This window comes from Herpailurus yagouaroundi, unplaced genomic scaffold, assembly GCF_014898765.1.
Source record: "Herpailurus yagouaroundi ecotype Mexico unplaced genomic scaffold, PumYag 188, whole genome shotgun sequence".
NCBI classification, from domain to species: Eukaryota; Metazoa; Chordata; class Mammalia; order Carnivora; family Felidae; genus Herpailurus; species Herpailurus yagouaroundi.
The window spans coordinates 24,291,152-24,311,659 of record NW_024412419.1 but is presented as its reverse complement, the minus strand read 5'-3'; the positions used below and the strand labels follow the sequence as shown (position 1 = coordinate 24,311,659).

Genomic DNA, 20,508 nt, shown 5'->3' with positions numbered 1-20,508 from the left:
TCAGACACTTAACCCACTAAGCCACCCAGGTGCCCTCCATCTTAAATCTTTGGAAGGCAGAGATAAGGATGTTTCTTTCAGGAGGGTGACTGTAGAATGCCCATCCTTTTTCTAGCTACAAGGCCACATGCTCCCATGGTCAGCTTTACCTAAGTACAGCACCAGCAGATAAAACAGTGGAGGAGCCTGGAAACAAAAGACTGCCATGTTCACCCAGGATGGTAATTTCCTTAAAGCTCGTGAAGAGGGGTTGATACTAACAAGAGGTTGGAGGCAGGAGAATACTGCCCAGTGGAACCGCTTCTGGGGGTGATTTGGAAGAAACAACAAAGCAGACAGACTGGAAAAAGCTTTCTGTGCTGCTTCCTGTTCCTCTTTCTCTTCTTCCTCATCTTTCTCTTCACCAAGTCTCTCCAGCTGGCTTAAGAATTATGTTTGAGTAGCAAACCAGCTCACTCATGGTGGAGCATGGCCTTTTGATACAGGCAAACCTGCGTTCAGCTCCTGATTCCATCATTTGCCCCTCTGAGCCTCAGTTGTTGCAGCTGTAAAATGGGGGTGATCCTGCTTATCTCTGAGAGTCAACTGCAAATATCACGTGGGATTATGTGGGTTGAGTCCAGCATAAGTGCCTGGCTCATGGAAGATGCAGAAAAAACCCTAGTCCACCTCCTTCCCTCTTTCCCTCACTCAGGCTTGCTCACATCTATCTCTGAAACAGAGCTGTTCCTTCTTTAACAGAAGAAGCTTTGCCTGCCATAAAACATTAGCAAATAGTGATTGACTTGGGGTTTTTCTGGGAAGAACTGCATAAGAGCATGTAACATGTGTTCATTTGATTTGTAGGTATATTATAATTACTTTTCACCACACAAAACCCACTCAAGGTACAGTTAAGCAAAGGAATAATGCTGCTTTTGTTCCTTTTCTCTCAACCCTTCTTTCTCTCATGCAAACAAGAACATTAATCCTTTGTGGCTCCCTGGACTGGTGACTGTGGGAAAACCCATCACCTAGCTCTTTTTTTTTTTTTTTTTGGTCCCTGAAAATAACATAATTGTCATAATCTCATGACTTCTGAGTGCAATTTCAACCCTCTCATTGATAAGGCAATAATAACCCGAGCAAACAACTTTAGATGAACTAACAAGTCTGAACATAGAGTGGAGGCATTATCTAGATGAAATGAAGTTCTCTACGAAGTTGTACAAATTCTTATAGGCAGAATAGACTTTGAATAGAGCTATTAGACCAGGCCATTAAGTAGCCTGGCTTCAAGTTAGTCTCCCAGAGATGTTTGGTCACAAGATTCAGACTTCTTAGATTTGGCTGCCTGGGTAGAAAATGTGCACTGAGGTGCTTGGGGTCAATTCAATCTACTAGTGGCTTGGTCTTTTTTCCCTGGTATTCCAGTGGAAGACAAGAAAGCCTCTTACATACTTCTCCTATAAGCCATATGAGTGACAGCTAGAAAACGCACCTTAAGCACATGGGTCAGTATTCTCTCTGTTTTTATGTTCAGGTCACAGCTCCTCAGAGTCACCGACAAACGTGCCTTCTCCTCCTCCTGATCCTTTTGTATGGAATCTGACCTGGATAATGAAAGATTCCTTCCCTTTCCTGTCTCATCGCAGTCGATACGGTAAGTATATATTTTATAGTCGATGTGTAATCACCATCTCATAATTAAGGAAGCTGTGAGTTTTAGTATCCACTGGCACACATTCCAGCCAGGCCTGGCATCTCCAGACCAACAGGTGCATTCTTTATCCTAGATAAAGCCCATGGCTTTGTTGCTGCCGTATCCCAACCTCCCAGCCTTTGTGGCGTATAGTGTTCCTGACACACCTGCCCAATCATTAGATGCCACACTTATTTGCATTTTGACTGTGGTTTCTAGACATAGGGCTCTAACTCATGAGTGTTTCTAGCAGTGGTGACCTCTTGAGAAAGAATTGTTGTTATGAAGGTCACAGGTCTTCTGGGGCCCCTCAGGACATTCTGGGGCCCCTGACATTTGGGCAACTCCTTAAAGTTTCCCAGACATGCTCCTAGATACTAGTTCAACTCATGTGACTCTGCACCCACTTCAGAAGTAAGGAGGCCAGGTCCCGTTCCATTTTCACAGATGTAGAAACTGAGCTTAATAAGATTGTGCAGAGTGGACTCTAACTACAAAGCCAGAATTCTTCCCTTACATTCCCTTTTCCTCCCAGGGGGGCCACCTACTCAGCCTGCTACATCCTGTCTTAGGAGGCCATATATGTATGGTATAGGATTCTTCATTCTTTCTCTGTGCTAACAGCTAACATTCTAATAGTTCATAGGAGCTGGGCCTCTGCAGAGGGAAGAGCAGGTTTGGAAAAGAGCTGATGTATTTTCGGGTGGACATTTTTTCTTCTCTTGAACTTCTCTAGAGTGAACCCCATTAGAGCAAGCACTAAGCTGCATTTGTTCCCCACTTTATTATATCACATAGAACATACTCATAAAGGCTTGTGCATGATGAATGAATACAAAAGGCTTCTGGGGATGGAACTTACTCATGAGGTCTGCTTCAATTAAGTATTTATGAACCTGGTATAGCAGTGAGTTCTAGATTCCCTTCTGGGCATATTTACTCATCCTGATACTCGGTCACTGCCATTGGACCTGAGCTTTTTAAAATGCACCTAGCAGAGATCTTCCACTCACTGCTATCCCTCATGCATAAACGCAGCTAGTCTTGGCTCATATTAACTGTACCTTTCATTTCAAACTTAAAAAAATAAATGCATCAAAAACCCTAGGGCAGTTCTAGGATTATACTCTGCTGGGATGTTTCCTGCTGCTTCTAAGCCTCCCTAGTGGGAGAGGAAGATCAGTAGTTGTCAGAAGATTCCAGATAAGAATTACTTCTTGATTTTATTTAAGCCAGACATTGAGTGTCATTTTGTGATAAGGGCAAGTGTCTATAAATAATTGAAATCTGGTCCTTTGTATCGTTATTGCTTTGTAACCAGATTTGTGATACAACCGGTCTTTGGATAACATTTTGAATTTGCTCTCAAAGTCATTCAGTATCTCTGCAGGATGACAACTTTTATAAAATGCAGAATGTCCAAAAAAGGCATTCTACCTCCTGCATGACACAGAGGGCATTGCATTTGTTCTCTGTAGAGCATCCAGAAAGAGGTTGCAGGTTGAAAGGAGAAAGCCACTGGAGTTTATTAAGCTGCTCCCTACCACTGCTTGGCCCTGATACACCTACTTCCTTCAGGCCTCACCCTTATCTATAAAATGAGGTAGAAAGACATGCTGCCTTGGGGCAAAAGAGTAGATCAGGAGCATTCTCAAGAGCCTTTTCGAACTCTGCTTATGGCCTAGTATCCTCACGAATTGCCTTCTTCTAGGCAAAAGAGAGGACCCAAACCATTGGCCAGACATTGCCCAAATGCTGGATGGAGATGCCAAAGGCAGTGCCATTATTGCTATTGATTACAGGGCGGGAAGAACTGATTCTTGATTGGTGGCTCCTTGACTGAGTGCAGTGGTAATTTCAGAGCCTTTTACCTTACTATATTTAATTCCGCCACAACCCACCTGCCTCCACTATCACCTCTATGTACCTGGTCCAGTGCCAGATGGGCAGAGGGGATACAAGTACAAAAATAAGTAAGACTTATTCCTGCTATCTCAAGGCTTATAGGCCAGAGAAATAATTCCAGAGGCAGCTAGGCTTATTGCTACAGCAAGCACCTCTGGGGAGCTGATCCTGGAGCACAGATGTTGAAGACTCATCCGAAACCCATTACAGAGCAAACTGAAGGCCAAGACTCCTGTCCCCTGAAGGATGTTTGTGGGGGCCCAGCCCACATGTCTGTATGAACCAGAGAGGCCAACAGACTCATTGGTGATAAATCTGTACCTTTCAACTGCCGTGAAAGACATTTTAAGAAATGTTAACAACTTCATTAATTTTAAGGCCTCAAACTTGGGCAGAGAAATTTGACTGGAAAATTGCCGCCTGAAGGGACAGTTCTTCAGACAGTGAGAAGTAACCAAGTCTCAGCAAGTCATTGTGGGCGTTTGAGTGGCGGAGTCCCATGCCTGCATTCTGGGGATGAGGCAGAAGGGGATATTCTGGAGGGGGCGGCGCACAAAGGGCCAACAAGAGGGGCCAGCAACAACCTATCCACAGGCATCATGACAGACAGCAGCAGGCCGGCCCTCTCAGGCAGGCTGTCCGGTCCTGAATTGAATGTGGCTTTCTTTTTACCAGTGTTTTATGAGAAGAGACGAGGTGGAGAGAGGCTAACAAGATTTACTCACCCCCAGCCTGTAATTATCTGCTTGAGGAAAAAGTTTGACCTACCTTTTTGAAGTCTTCCCATATTTCTTCTAATTTACATTGGGCCTTTTATGTCGTGTAAAATATATTTTCTTCAGTGGCATTTGGTATCTGATTCCAGCTCTTTCTCGCTTCTTGTCTTGAAGGACCGCAGCCCGCTTGTGTCATCATTGACAAGCAGAGAACTACGCATTCCTCCCCCAAGGCTTGGAAGGGGGGAGGCATCTAAAGAAATACCTTTTTTTCCCCTTTTATCATCACCTCTTATGCCTTAAGATTATTTATAGGCTTGGCTAGAGGACTGGGCTCTTGTTATCCACCCAGATAAAAATCTGTTCCAACTGGTAGCTCCAGGTGCTAAGAGACAGAGGGCACTGGGAGCTATCATCATGTTGAGTTCTAGAGCCACAGAAGCAGATGGTGTCCTGCCCACTTTAGCTCATGTTTGCCCATGCTGGGTGTGGGAAGAATCAGATCAACATGTAAAATGTAATATAATCAAAGGTTCTGCCCCAGATGAGGAGGAGAAAGAGAATTCCTGTTTATTGAAGAACAAAAATGTTGATACTTTGCAGAACTCTTTCACACCCTTTTTCTCACTTAAGCTTGTTATGAAATTATTTTATATCCCCATGTAAATTGAGGGCCAAAGAAGTTTATTAACATGGTCCCATCGTGGAGCAGAACAGCAGTTAGAAAAGCTTGAACCCAGATTGTCTGACTCCAAGTTGAGTGCTCTTTCTACTACAACACAAAGTGAATTCACAGATGAAGTCTTCCCTCCACGGAGAAGGCTCTTACTTCCTGGTGTTGGGACTGAATGACTAGTCTGTTACCCAAGAGCTAGGCAGCTATAAAACTAAGACTTGATGTCCCCAAATTGAGACTATTCCAGGCAAGCCAGCTAGTTCATCTCTTCCCAAACAAGGGGCACCTTGGGCAGTCTTGTGTGCCCTACCATAGACTGTGGTCTCTCTTAAGGGTTGAATTGTGTTCCCCCAAAAGAAATATTGAAGTCCTAACCCCTAGTGCCTGTGAATTTGGCCGTATTTGGAAATAGGGTTTTTGCAGAGATCATCAACTTGGGTCCATACTATATTAGAGTAGGCCTTAATCCAATATAACCAGTGTCCTTTTGAGAAAACAGAGACGCAGACACAGACACACAGGATGGACACCATGTAATGAGGGAGGCAGAGATTACAGTGATGTATCTATAAGCCAAGGAATGCCAAGGATTGGCACCAACCACCAAAACCCGAGAAAAAGGCATGGAACAGATTTTCCCTTAGAGCTGTCAGAGAGAGAATAGCCCTGACAATGCCTTGATTTTGGACTCCTGGTCTCCAGAACTGTGAAAGAATCAATTACTGTTATTTTAAGCCCCCAGTTTGCTGTACTTTGTTATGACAGCCCTAATAAAGTGATACAGTTCTTTGTCCCTCCACTCCTCCAATGTCTAGAACATTGACTCCTGGAAGAGAAAGATTCCCCTTAATGCCCAACATCAGGCTACAACAAAGCCATTGTTAGACTTTAAATAAAAGTTCTATTAAAACTTTTTATGCTTTCAAGCCCATTGGGACCCATCCAATTTGAGGTCTGGTGCTATTGGAAAGAAAGAAAAATTAGACTTTTTAATTACTTTCCCTACTGCCACTACAGGGGCCACTACTGCGGTCCTGTTAATGTATCAATTTCTTTGATTGAAAAGACTGGGTAAATTAAACATATCTCTTTCTCGAAAAAAAAAAAAAATCAACCTACCACAGAATTGAAAATGGAAAACAAAAAAGCCCACAAATGCCTTACGGGATTTGCTTCATAGTTCAGGCAGGAAGTCAGTTTGATCACATTTCTGAAATTACATATTTAATGTGGCTGGACGTGATCAGCTATTCCACCCTCAAGTGCCTGGTGTCAGTGAAAAGCAGCTCCCAGTTCCCTTGTGGACCACTGTCAGGGCTGAAAGCTTTCTTCCCCGTTCCTCTGCCCTGACAGGCCAGGACTTCTTGTGTTCTCTTTCGACCCTGCTCCATTGAACTGGGAAGTCAAGTTCATTCCTAGTCCATGCTCTTGTATTTTAATCTGTAACATGGTAAGTATAAGCCCTGTGAATGCATTCACCAAAAAAGACTGAGTCCCAAGGGATACAGCAATACTGCTGGTTATATAAAACCAAGAGCAGGGTATATCTCTCACCCTGAGGACTGTTGGCCTGCTAGAGGCCAATGAACCCTATCCATGGAAATTAAGTAACAAGCAGATGGCTTAGGTGTTTCAAGAAAAGACTTGTCTAAAATAACCCACTTGATCATATACCCTACCTTTAAAATGAAGATACATAGATCCGCTCAATAAATACCAACAATTTATCTCTATGTTAGTGGCAGATTGGGTAAAGAGAAGCAGAAAAGAAACAAGGCAGATTAAAAGATAAAAGACTGATTGACCAACTGACACAGAAGCAAGAAAAACAAGTTAAAAAAGAGCCATTTAAAGCAATTGTCACAGACATGGGGAAAGGTATTGACAAAAGGGAAAGAAAGAAACAGATGAGGGAACAGAGATAGAGATGCACAGAGAGAAATACAGACAGATTAATGTGGAAAGGATCACTCAGGCCTGTCTGGTCTCCTGTCAATGTGTTCCTTCTCCTGCTAGCATGGTCTTAGCAGTCCTACCTGGGCAGGGCAGGTGGTTCCCTAATACGCAGTCCAGTCGTGGCCTCCCCACTGAGCATTGTTTCTGTATCCCTACCTGCCTGAATCATTTCCCCCTTACTGTGTCTCTGATGCCACAGGATATGAGAGAGTGGGTATAAACACGCTTGGAATACCAACTGTATGTTTGGTTCTGCTCTAGGCATAGCAGTGATAAAGACATATAGGACACACTCCCTTCCCTCAAGAACTCTCAAGGAAGAGGCAAGCATGCCTGCACTATGACAGGTGCAGAAACAGAGACATGCTCAAAGTTCCTGAAATGTAGGGAGAGACTTCCAGTTCTGTGGAGGACTTAAGAAGTTAGATGTCCTGGAGATGGAGATAGCTCGGTTGGGCCTTGGACCCTGAGACCAATGAGAAGGGCATTCCTGGTGCAAAGGCATGTTCAGGAACAGGTTAAGCTCAATACCAGAGGATATGGAGGACCTTGGAGGAAGCAGCAGCAGTATGCCTGGAGAAAGTTACTTCCAGATGCACTCAGGATTTAGACATGATCCTACATGTGAAGCATAGGTTGGAAATGGAATGGCAGGATGGGAGTCTGGGACAGATTCTGGCTATAAGTTGAGCATGACTTGGTTGTCCATCCAGGAACGTCCAGCTTGGGTAATTGAGTATTTGGACATTGTGTTAACTGAAACAGGGAGGAGGATAAACAGTTGGCAAGGAGAAATGGTGACCAAGACCTTAAGAGAGGAGAAGGTGGAGAGAGCTATGCTGAGCAAGTTATATTTGAATGTCTTCAGGGACATCCAGGTGAAGACAACAGGTAGAGAGTTGTTTCTTGTTAAGAGAGGTCTTTCTTAAGTACTTGTATGATTGTTTTGTATATGTGTGCAGACCCCTGGGTCTGATGATCTATCAAACCCAATAGGAAGGTTTGCATGGGAAATAATACTTTTCAGTTTTAGCAAAGACTTAGTATGTCTGTTAGATAAAGAGAGCTTATTTTTGGAAACCATCCAGTAAGGATTACCACCCAGCAGCTGGTGACCACATTAACCCCAAATTAGAACAGCCCGCAAGGTTGTAGACTTCACTCTGTCCCTGTTTTCTCACCAAGGAAAGTTGTATAATGTCCTTATGAAGTACTTCGTATTTCTGATGTCACACTTTTCAGTGCGACATATCTTAAGTTATTTGTGGCCCTGAGTCATCATGATTCCGAGACTGTAAGCTGTTAGAGGTCAAGGAATCTACATTTTGTTCCCTTTTGCATTTCCAGTGATTAATCCACTGTTTTGCAGTCAGTTTAGCTCCTGATAAATATACAATAGATGAAATAGCAACATTTGCTGAACAATCCAGGGGCAAACCAGGAATTTGGGTATCTCAGTTCCCAACTCAGCTTTTTAGCCCCTGAGGATCTCTGTAAAGGGTAGGGATGTTCCCACAGCCCTCTTATTCCTAAAGTCATATTAACTGGTTTCAGGAAAGACATATGTCTAGGGGAGAACAGTTCCTTTGGTTTAGAATTAAAAGCTATGACATTAACTATTTAGGCAGGCTTATTTTTTTCTCTATTCAATCTAAAAAAGCATATTCAGCAGACATGAGTGAGCTGAGGAATTTTTGTTTTGACAGCTTTGGGACATCTGAGATATTGTATATAGAGCATTCCCAACCAGCTCAGAAAGATGTGTGTCCAAAACATATGCAGGAAAATGACTGATCAAGAATGAGAAAAATGAGAGGAAATCCTCTTAAAATGAAATGTTTTGTCAAGAGCAACCTCAGATGCAAACATTTATGCCAGAAGAGACCTCAGATTAACAGGACTTTACCCAGTCCACTTGAGTAGATGCCTAGAATAATTTGGTTTGTTAAAAATTGTGAGCTGTCAGGGCCCAGAGTGGTCTAGTCAAATAGCCTCATCTTACAGATGAGTACACTAGGCCCAGAGAGAGGTCAGCAGTCTTCCCAGAGCTAGTGGCAAAGCTGAGATTCAAATCCAGGTCATCTGTTTGGAAAAGCCCACCTTTAACCCTTCCAGTGCAGTAGACGCATGGGCGGTGGTTCATATTTTCTCAGTACTTGGGCTGCAAAGCATTTCCTCACACATCACTCCCATTTGTTGCTTTCTCCATCTCATCATTTTAATTCCTTAGGTCTCCACCACTCCAGCGGGTTCATGATGTCACAAGGGTTGCATCAGTATAGGGTCAATACCATCCTGGTGTGGAAGGACCCTCGGCCAGACCCAGTCTGGTTACCTCACCATCACGTGGAGAGCTTCTTAAAGACAAGATCTGGGGTCCAGGAACAGTAGGACTAGGTTTGGGAACCGTAGCTCTTCCATTCAGCTCCTTGTTGCCTTTAGATATCCTGTGTAACATCCAAGCAAGCTGTCTGCCAGCCTCTCTGTCTGAAAGCAAAGCACAGAATGGTGGGGAAGAAACTCAAGTTGGGATCTGAGATGTGAAATTTGCATCTCAGATTCCTGTGAGTTTTATTACCTTCAGCCAGTAAACCACTCCCTGATTCTGTTTGTCATCTGAAAAATGGGAATGATTCCTAATTGACAGCATTGCTGTAAGTTCTGTGAGGACAGATTTCCAGATGCTGGAGCACAGGTGTTTCACCTTTGGAAGAGGAATGAGGCCATTCCAGTGAGAGGCCAATAGCCTGCATTTGGGTGGCCTGGCTCTACTTTGCTAGAAAGTTTTTCCTTAAAACTCTTAAAGTCCCTAGTTTTTCCCTCTAGAAACTGAAAGAACTTTATATTTAACCATGATACTCTCCATGCTGGGATTTAATCCTATGTAGCCCAGCTTCAAAATTCATAAAACTACACGAGAATAAGCGATACTAGTTCCCCATCTGCCTGGAGTAACATTATTCCTTCATCTGTTCTTACAAACTTCCTAGCTTAAACCTATCCCATGTTAAAATCTTTTCATTCATCAAGATGCAGCCCCAAAGTTGCCTCCTCCATGAACCTCAGGTCTTCCCAGGCAGAAAATCTCTCTTGTTCTGTGTCCCCATGGCCTTACCATGTCTGCCAACTGTGAGAGTTAGGTGTGAGAAGTCTATCTCGCCACCCTGGAGTGGGAGTCCCTGAAGGGCACAGGGTCTGTTCTAGGACAGCCTTGTATCTGTGTTCTGAGATTGGCATCGGGTGGGGGAGTGGGGGGAGCCCCATGGTAACCTGCAACATCTAGCAAATCTTCACCATTAGAGACCAGAAAAGAGGGGAGGGTCATTTTTTTATGTTCTGAAGTTGAGACTGTTGATGACCATCAGCCTCTTCTGGTTATCATGGATGCCATATTGCTCAGAGCTCTTCTCCAACCTTCTGGTTTTAGAGGTGATCCTAATTTATGGATGTCATGCTGAGCAGTGTGCAAACTATTAAGGTTTTGAACATGCTCTGTGGGGTCTGCTTCATTTGGTTAGAGATGATCCTGAAAATCACAAGGAAAGAATTGGACTGGAAAAGTCCAATCTGGGTTCTGGTCTCAGTTCTCTTACCTATCCAGATCCTAGGCTCTGCCACTTTGGCCAAGTCACATGAGCCTTGGTTTTCCCATCTGTAAAATGTGGAGGCTGGGCTCGTTAATTTCAGAATGTCTGGGATCTTAATTATTTTCAATTTTCTGTTCTGGGATGAGGAGCAGAGTCCCATTTCTTCTATCTGTAACATTGCACTGGCCACAAAAAGAGAAATGAGAATTAAGCTTTCTACACATATCTCCCACCATCCTGGGTATGCTTACACACACACCCTCCTTGAGACTGTCTTTTGAGGCTGTGTTTATATAATTGATTGATTGAAGGAGACTTGGCCCTTCTTCGCTGCAGCTTGATTATAAGTGAGCTAAACAGATGTCTTGAATTGGGTGATTGGTTCCCAGATGCATTCCAGGGAGCGAGATGGTGGGAAGGAAGTGAATGATTTCAGTTCTGGGGCCCCATGACAAATGAATAGTGGTTGTGGGCGGGGCGGGCAAGGGGCTAGGTTTGCTACTTAGTCTTATGAAGTAAGTGGCCAGATGTTGTTGGCAGCTGGTAGATTAATATCAAAGGTAACTGGTGGGCCAAGTGCCCCTTTAGGAGATAACCCAGCAAGAGGGAGTAGAAGCCCCTAATCATCCAAGCCTGGGCTGGAAGTCAGGACTCTTGGGATTCTGCTGACCAGCTGTTAGAGCCAAGTTAGAAAGCTTGTCTTGGCCATCTGCCCAAAAAGGGAAATTGGTCTTAAAATGGTAGAGATGGAAGAGACCTGAGGATCATTTTATTCCACCACTTAATTTTTCAGATGAGCACACTGAGGCCTGGAGAGGTTAAGTGATTTGCCTGAAGTCACACTGCAGAACCGGGGCTAGAATGCAGCTCCTCTTATTCAAGGTCTAGTGTGACTTCACTTAAAAAAGGGAAGCTAGATCAGTGTGTCAAAAGCAAAGATTAAGGAGTTTCCACAAAGTTTGACACAGTCAAAGCTTTCTGCCTTCAGTGTTGGACATGGACCCATTTAACTCCCCTCTGCTGTGGCTAACCCCTGGAGACACCTGAAGACCAACAGCAAGGACTGCCAAGTTTAATAATAAACAATGTGCAAGTCACTGCCACGCTGGGCGCTTGGTATGTGTATTGCATTTAATCCTCCTCACAATCCCCTGAGGTGGTCCTTGCTTTAATCCCCATTTTACACATGAAAGAACTGAGGTACAGAGAGATTAAATAATTTGCCCCCCGGATATGCAGCGAGTCAAGTGACTAAGCCAAGCTTTCACTTTGAACAGTCTGATCCCATGCAGCAGCTAGTTCCTCAATATTCCTCAGACACCCTAGTGCCCCATGCAGTTTTGATATAAAACAGAGCAAGCTAGGAAGATACCTGTTTTGGTCAGTGTCTCCCTGGATCCTCTGAGGTGAAGTCAGTCCAGCTCATTTCTCAGCTCCTGGTGGTAAATCTGAGGCACAGGCGACAAAGGCGATAAGATATGCATATATAGTACTTTGTAATTATAAAGCAAGTCCACATTCATTACCTTATTTGATCATCATGGCGGGTATTATTATTTTTATCAGCATGATTATTGTGATAAATCTCTCACATTCATACATGAGGAAACCAAGACTCAGGTGGTTAAATGAATTGCCCCAAAGCACAAGGCTGATTAGCCCAGAGCTTGGAAATTTCCAAGAATTGTCTAGTGATCTTTCTCTTTCACTCCCACTGCGTTTCCTCCCTTTGTTCTTATCATAGCTTCTAGCCTATGCACAGACCTACTCTCTAGCAGGGAGCTTCCAGCAACCATCAAAAAACAGCTTGTTGGCAGAAGAGTACATCTAGGATGAGAGAAGCCAGTAAGCCTTATTGGAAGTGATTTGAGCCATTGAATCACTGGGAGATATTTTTTTTTTTGAATCACTGGGAGATATTTGAAACCTAGCCATATGTGTTTTTGCTATCTTGTCTCAGAAAAAAAAAAAAAAGTCTAGAGTTTTGCAAATTGTCCTAATTGTTTAAAGTATTATTATTATCATTATTATTATTTTGTTATAGCTTAGAATAATAATAATAAATACCACAGGGCTCGGAACCAGATTTTAGTACCAATTTTGCAACCCACCCATTTGCATCCGTAATATCTCTAGACTTCAGTTTCTTCATGTCAGATAGTCCCAAAGGTCCCTCATCACCCAGAAGCTCAATGATCAAGAAGTTCTGGAGAATACCTTGAGAAAAGAAGATGACTCTGCCTTGTGCCTCAGGATTGCTGGCAGCCAAGGGAGCTCCTCTGATCTGGCTACAATCCTTAAGGACTGCCAGAGTTTTGAGAATGCTGGTCTCTGGAGCTATATATAAATGAACCGCAGCCTCAGACATGAAGCTCTATTATATGACCTCTAAAGGCCACGTGCAAGAGAACTGCTACATGTGCATGATGCTTCATACAATTCTTTGTTGAACCCACAAATCAGTCTTGTTAGGGATACACCGGCATTTGTATATGCCATCCCTAAAGCAATCTAGCCTCAGCTTAAATGTGCCAGTAAGCTAAGCCTGAGGAAGTAAGAGCTGGTGATTCAGCAACTGATGTTCAGCCTGGAGCTACCCAGAGAGGATGGCATTTGAAAAGGCCTCCACAGGCAGGAGAAATTCCCTCCACACTGTGTGACCAGCCACATGATCCTGGGGTAGTCTTTTCCCTTGCCTGGGTCTTGGTTTTTATCACCTGTCCAATGGGAGAAGGAGTTGACCTCAAATGTCATTTCAAGTTCTAATAGCCTTTAACTCTGTGAATATCGTCTAAAGGTAGACATGCCAACCTTCACATGGGACAACGTAATACCAAGGAAATGGTCATCTGCTATCAGCTAAAATAGCTCATATAAATATTATTTCTCATGGTAAACAGAAACTATTCAGAAAGGGCATGACTGTACAAATTCTGAATCAGCTAATGTGTGTTAGGAATTTCTCCATTCCAAGCGCATGCATCGTTTCATTGGATCCTTCTAGCAGTTCTGGGAAGTTAGTCTGACCCCCGAGATGACCGATGCTCTGAGGGAAGGAGAGAGTGCCTAATACTGCCCATCTGGCAGGTGGTGTAATTGGAATCAAATCTCAGGTCTTGTGCTCTATCCCTGAGAAACAAACCTGATGATATTAAGGTCACTTAATGAATAAGACATATTCATTCATCATAGATTCATAGGAGAAGATTATAGGGCTGGATGGGACCACAGAGACTACCATTCAACAAGTGAGGAATGCCGAGCCCAGCCTCAAGGCCATCTGCATCCTGGCAGTCAAATAGGAATCCCAAGACATATCACAATCATGCTGCTATTTTTTAAACTAGCAGCTAATCTGGTAATTTTGTTAATGTTTATTTACTTTTGAGAGAGAGACAGAGACAGAGAGAGAGAGACAGACAGAGAGGGAGACACAGGATCCAAAGCATGCTCCAGGCTCTGAGCTGTCAGCATAGAGCCCGATGCAGGGCTCAAACTCATGAACTGTGAGATCATGACCTGAGCTGGAGTCAGAAGCTTAACCAACTGAGCCATCCAGGTGCCCCCAAAACCAGATAATTCTCTGTTTTCAGATGCAGATTCCATGGCTGAGTATCCACTTGGGTGAATTCTCTCATGGGTCCCTGATGGCCATAGAAACCTTGCCCATACCACCCTCAGTTCCCTCAACCCACCCCTATCCCTATCCAAGAAACACAGCGGATATCCCAGAACATGTTAGGAAACCTAGATGGGTTACTTTGAGCCCTGGGCCTTACTTGAGGTGTACTCTTAGCTTCCTGAGTCAACACACCCATGGGGGGTTAAGACTTGAATCATAGAAATGTGTACTCTGACTCAATCCTCACCTAGGCCTTACAGTTCTGTCTCCATCAAGGGAAGCTCAGATGCTCCAGCTCCTGTCCTGCCTCTAGTTGGACCCTGCCTGTTTCTCCATGGGTCCAGTTCCTGACCTGCCTTGATGTAGGTCTTGACTCTTATTGGTGTCTGTGGCTCTGAAGGAGGGTGGCTCTGTTGCTGCTTCCTTTTCAATTCATAATTCCCTGTTTGTGAGATACTGTCATCAAGGCCTCAGGGTCCCAGGAAGGAAGCAGGTCAGTGAAAGCCCACAGCCTACTCAATCACTTCATATCTAACTCAGATGTAACTTTATTTCTCTAAGCCCAGTGTCTTTATCTGCTAAATGGGGGTAAGAATCCTGCCTACTTCATAGGATCAAATAAGATAATGATGTAAGGTGCCTGGCATACTGTGTCCAAACACAGTAAGCTCTCAGTAAATGTAGTCAGTTATGAAAATACTTCCCACAGGCCTTCACAGAGGTCCTCCCCTCAGGTCTTCTTTACAAATGCATACCCAGTGCTGCCAGAGCCAAGAGCATTAGTCCAACCCCAAGCTTGATTTCTGACACACTCCTAATAAGAGGAAAACAATTAAAGAAGGGTGAAGTGTCATAGGATGGATAAATATGGTGCTTTTCTCTTTTTTATTACTGCTTTTGCTTTTCATTCTACAATATTTGTTTCTAAACCTCATGGTGGGCTGACACTAAGAGACATCAGCAAGTGGGTTCCTGTGGACCTGCCCAAGGACAGCTGCTCTGAAGGATCCTGGAAACCAGCTAGTCTTGGAAAGAAAGTTTAAAAAACTAGAGGCTGCTGGTCCCCTCACTTGAAATTGACTCAAGGTGACTGAGGAAACTAGTAGGAAATCTCTGTGTTTCCAGCGTCAGGATCAAGGAGGCAGAAAAGGCCTTGATTCAAAGGAGCTTTTTGGAGACTTGGGTCAGTCAAAAAGGAGGACTGTTTGAGTTTCTAAGCTTACTCAAGGGGACACCTGAGTGTCCAAAGGACACCATGTCTCCCTATTACCTTTATGTGGTGTTGTAGATGGTGCCTGGAACTTTCACAGAATCTCCTCATGCATCTCAGCCTGGGAGGACCCCCATCTCCACTGATTAGCCAAGGTGGCCTCCTAGGCACAGGCCTTAGCATGGATGTTTGGGTAGGCTCACACACTTCTAAAGGCTAGGTTTCCCCCCTCAGACTCAGTGTGCGGTCATTGCCAACTCCTCTACAGCCAAGGGCATTTGAAAAGGGAACTGGGCATCTCTCTGGGCAGGGCTACCACAGGGTTTTCTGATCAGCTTCTGTAACATTTTTCTGAACGGCTGCCTTTTATACTAGAACAGTGCCTTAAAGCTAACTGTTAATGAATTCAGTTTTTGAAATGTGACTCATACCCTGGAAGGTTTCAGAACATAGGTACAAGCTGATAAAAATGTATGAACATACATACGCACATACACACATTCACATTCACACTTACTCACTCAGGAACAGTCAGTCACTGTAAAACCTGAGATTTTCTTCTTAATTCTCTGACGATCTTGAGGTAAACTGAGTCCCCATTGAGTGAGATGCACTTTCAGCCTCGTTTCATGGGGACTCTGCTTCTAGGGATGACAACAAGCCCTCATTTAGAGGTAGGCAGAGTGAAAGTGACTGAGGGTCTGTAGGTTTGGTTGTGTTGGCCTTATAGAATCACCAACCTTCAGAGATGGAGGGCACTGTAGAAGGTATTTGCTCCATTTGTTTCATTTTTCAAAGGTAGAAAACTAGGCATAGAGAGGTGAGTGAACCTGCTGAGGTCTCTCATCTGCTCTATGCAGGACCAAGCCTGGAACCATCCTCACTGCTCTACCAAGACCTTTCTCTTCACAGCACCTGACACCCCTCTCAGCAGGAGAACTGTTTCCAGAAGATTCCATTACTTTATCTTTTTTTTTTTTTTTTTTTTTTTTTTTTACAATGGAAGTAACAAGAAAGTGGGTAGCAATGATCAGCAGGTTCTGGAAAGTATGTCTTTTTCTCATTGCTATTTTTCAATGGTTAGATTCTCCTGGGTCCTGATAGGTAAAGTAAGTTTGAGATCTCTAGATTGTTTTGAAATTTTTTTAATGTTTATTTATTTATTTTTGAGAAAGAGGGGAGGAGGGACAGGGATAGAGAGGGAGACACAGAATCCAAAGCAGGCTCCAGGCTCTGAGCTGTTAGTACAGAGCCCGATACTGGGCTTGAGCTCACGGACCATGAGATCATGACCTGAGCTGAAGTCCAAAGCCTAACTGACTGAACCACCCAGGTGCCCCGAGATCTCTGGAATGTTTTGAAGGTCATGGTTACTTTGCAAAATAAGCCTGACACAGAGGAAATATAAATCTGTTCCCTTAGGGGCAAGGACAAGCCTTTGCAAATATGAAGAGGTTGCAGACTTTGGGTGTAATAATAACCAAGATATAACACTTCCCAGGTTTCTCATATATTATTTAATTTACTCTGTTGGTCCTGGATTGTGATTTTGAAACTGTGGAGGCATGATGAAAAATGTCTCAATCTTCATTATTATTCAGCCTTAGGTCACATTCTGGTTCTGCCTTAGGGTGATCCTTTGATCTTTAGGCAAGTAGAGTAAACTTTCTGAGCCTCTGTTTCCTTACCTGTAGAGAGAAGATAACATCTACTTCTCAGTGATTTTCTGTAGATTAGATATAGTGGCATCAGAAAAACAGTGACATAAAAAAAACCACACACACAGTCTCTGGCAGATGGCTGGGACTCAGTGAATGTTATTTCCCATGCCTTCTCTTGAATGTTGACCTGCCTCTGCCACTGGATTGCTTAAGGCTGAACACTTCACTGAAACCCTTGAGACCTCTGAGTCCTATCTGTAAAATATACTCTACAGTCCCTATCCTACCAGGACTGGGTCAGAAGAGGGTTAAGGAGACACAAGAAGCTTCATAGGTCTACAACTTTAGAAAAGACCCAAGGAGAATATTCCTTATCCTGGTGTTTTTAGAAATGAGTCCCAGGTGTTATTGCTTGAAAGGCACTGAGGCTAGTGCAGGAGAAAGAAACCTGTCTTGATATTTTATGAGAAATTAAACTGGAATTTAAAAAAGCCCAATTCAGTTTCACCCAAAATGAACAGTAATATTAACCTCCTTTCTATTTAAAGCCAAAGAGTGCAGCTTTGACAGCTAAAGGGAGGCTGCCTTGGAGCAAGAATTTCAAAATGAACCTATTTGATAATTGGAGCATGTGCCTAGCTTGTTTCACCAGGCAGGGTTTGGTCCAAACACAGCCGGTTCTCTGACTCTTCAGAGTTAAAAGATCCCAGGACGGATGATGCTTGATACTAGGATTGTATATTCTGTTGTCTGTCTTATATACACCAGGCAGTATTTGATCTTGCATGCCACCCCTCTGTTCCAAATAGAAATAGGATGACTTTAATTGGAGAAGAAAAATCAAGATAGAGGCTGGGCCACAGAAGAGAAAGCTTTGGGAAAGTCACCAATAGTTGTCTATGTGGGATGGGAATGGCCAGTACCTTTCTCTCCCATCTTTTGACTCAGTCATTTGTTAATATAGATGGATCTTTTTGACCCTCTTTAGAAAAGCCAAGATTAGTGGCTACTCTTTTCATTATAAGGATAATTTTTATGCTACAAAATACACAATGTTGGACCAGCTTTCTCCTTGCATTCTGTAATCAAAACTAGGTGGCTGGCAAGTAAGTCGTGAAGATTAAAGCGGCCTACAATTCATGGACACCAATTCATGGACACAGCAGCAGCACAGCCCCCAGAGGCAAGTAGAAAGTCTTCAAAGCTGATAAATATGTTGGCAGCAGGTGGCATGTCAACTCAAACAAGGTTGTAGTCCTGCCCATTTCAGCTCACTATTATAAAGGTGAATTGTCTGTATTGTGAAAGGTCAAGTAGTATTAACCTTAGGACCAGAAAGATGGCAGCTCCTGGAGAGCAGCTGGTACATAAATCTCTACTGGCTGAGAAGCAGAAAGATACTTAATAGAAGTGTAATTGAAGGATTTTTCTTCCCCCACAACCCCCCACCAACCCCCACCTAAACTTAGTTTGGCTAAAGTCAACAGGAATTCTTTTACTCCCACTCTGGCATAGGGCTTAGCTGCCTGTGTATGTGACTAAGGGACAATCCAGTGACGACCAGCTGCCTGCACTAGCATTGACACCCTTCCCCTCTGCATTCTGAAATTTTTAACACCAGATTCATCTTGGAGGTCATGGTAGCAGTAGCCACAGAAGCAGCTGTTACGATGCACAATGATAATTGGGAGTTAGCACCCATTAGCACCACTACGAAGATTGATTTATCAAATTCCCTATAACATTTCTGAGAACAAGGACTTAGGAATCTTTAAAAAGCCAAATTAAGAAGGAGCTTTAGAAAACATCTAGTCTAAGTCTCCTTTTGTATTTGAGGAACTTGAGGCCCAGAGAGGTGTAGTGTCTCGTTCAAGGGCACCGGCAAAATTGGTGGCAGAGCTGAAGTTGGAGCCCAGGTCTCACTGGGCATTTGTTTCCCCAGTCACTTGGTCTAAACCCATGTTTTTCAGATGAGGGCACCCAGTGCCACACATGAGAAGAGACTGTCCAAGCCTGGACACCAAGTCCAGTGTTCTGGGTTTTTTATATCATATTCTCCCTTTCTTCACATCCCCATGGCTGAGGGGAGACAATGAAGTCAAAAGTGGGTGAATAATTCGCACTTTGGCACACATTCCATTTACCCATCAATGAGCATTGAGAACCTACTGGGTACAAAGTACTTCAGCCACTTTGGGTAATGCATATGGAGTTAGGAAGGGGAAGGAGGTGAGTGTATCTTAGAAGTAGGGCAAACATAGAATGGTTTGGGCACAAGAATCCTTGTAAAAGGTCATAAAATGTCCCACCGTATGGTCTCTTCCTGCCTCCCTTCTCTCTCTCTCTCTCTCTCTCTCTCTCTCTCTCTCTCTCTCTCTCTGTCTCCTTACCAGTGACCTTCCCCACCCTCTCCCCAAGAGAGAATGAGCCCAGACTAGCTTTCATGGCCTTGGCCCTCTTGTCTGGAGGGAGCCGAAGAGTAGATCTAAGGCTGGAAGACAGGGCTGTGAGTAAAGGCCTGAGCTCCCTTTGGCCTTCTCTTCTCAAATAGAGCAGAACCTGGTGAAGATTTTTCTTGAGCATCTACTGTAGGCAGGTTCACAAATACAGAAAGCACATGATTCTCCTGGCTCTTACAGCAAACTCTAGAGGTAGATTTATCATCACCAATGTACAGATGAGGAAATTTGAGGCCACAGAGGCTGATTTTCTTGCCTGGAGTCAACCCAGCTGCTAAGCAGCAGACTTAGATTCAGACCTATCTGGTTGCAAAGCCAGGCTCCAGCCACTTGGCCTCAGGCCCTTTCATGTCACCAAGTAACCTCACAGGATGTAGAGCTTCTTCCAGTCCCACCTGTTAGCTCTTTTTTCACCTGCCTTCTCTAAAGATGCCTCCTTTAATCTGAGTAACACAAGGAACACCTTTGTTTCTCTCTTAGTCCCCTTTACAACAATGTGGAGCCAAGCCAGCTGTGAAACTGACAGCTCCCCACCCTGGAGAGATGAGGGTTGTGGGTGAGATGAAGGCCACCTTCCTGGAGCGGAGGGCGGAGCGGGGGCGATGCTGGAATGTTTCTTTTGGGAGACAGTTTGCTCCACTGACCTTTGGCTGTCACTGCAGGTCTGGAGTGCAGCTTTGACTTCCCCTGTGAGCTGGAGTACTCCCCACCACTCCACGACCTCCGGAACCAGAGCTGGTCCTGGCGCCGAGTCCCCTCTGAGGAGGCCTCCCAGATGGACCTGTTGGACGGGCCTGAGACAGAGCACTCCAAGGAGATGCCCAGAGGTAAGGGTAGAGGCCACCACAAAGTGTCCCAGATGGGCTAGCACAGGGTTTGTATGTCTATTTCTGTTTGCAGTTTTAAGGCTTCCTGGCTCTGTTCTAACCTGTTTCCTTTGAAACCTGCTTTTAATGTGTGCGCCTTCTGTAGGATGCAAGTCCAGTTTCAGGACCAAGCCGACCCTTCACTCTCTCACCAAGTAAAGGAAATAGG

The 20,508-nt window shown here is 44.0% G+C and overlaps 1 protein-coding gene across 1 annotated transcript in view; it reads left to right on the top strand.

The window, feature by feature from the left end:
• The window catches only part of ALK (ALK receptor tyrosine kinase), a 682,318-nt gene that overhangs the window by 198,238 nt on the left and 463,572 nt on the right, over positions 1 to 20,508 (top strand). The window contains exons 2-3 of the mRNA XM_040496415.1: positions 1,523 to 1,642; positions 20,136 to 20,300. Of these exons, the coding sequence (XP_040352349.1) occupies positions 1,523 to 1,642; positions 20,136 to 20,300 (285 nt within the window). The remainder of the gene's footprint in view (positions 1 to 1,522; positions 1,643 to 20,135; positions 20,301 to 20,508) is intronic.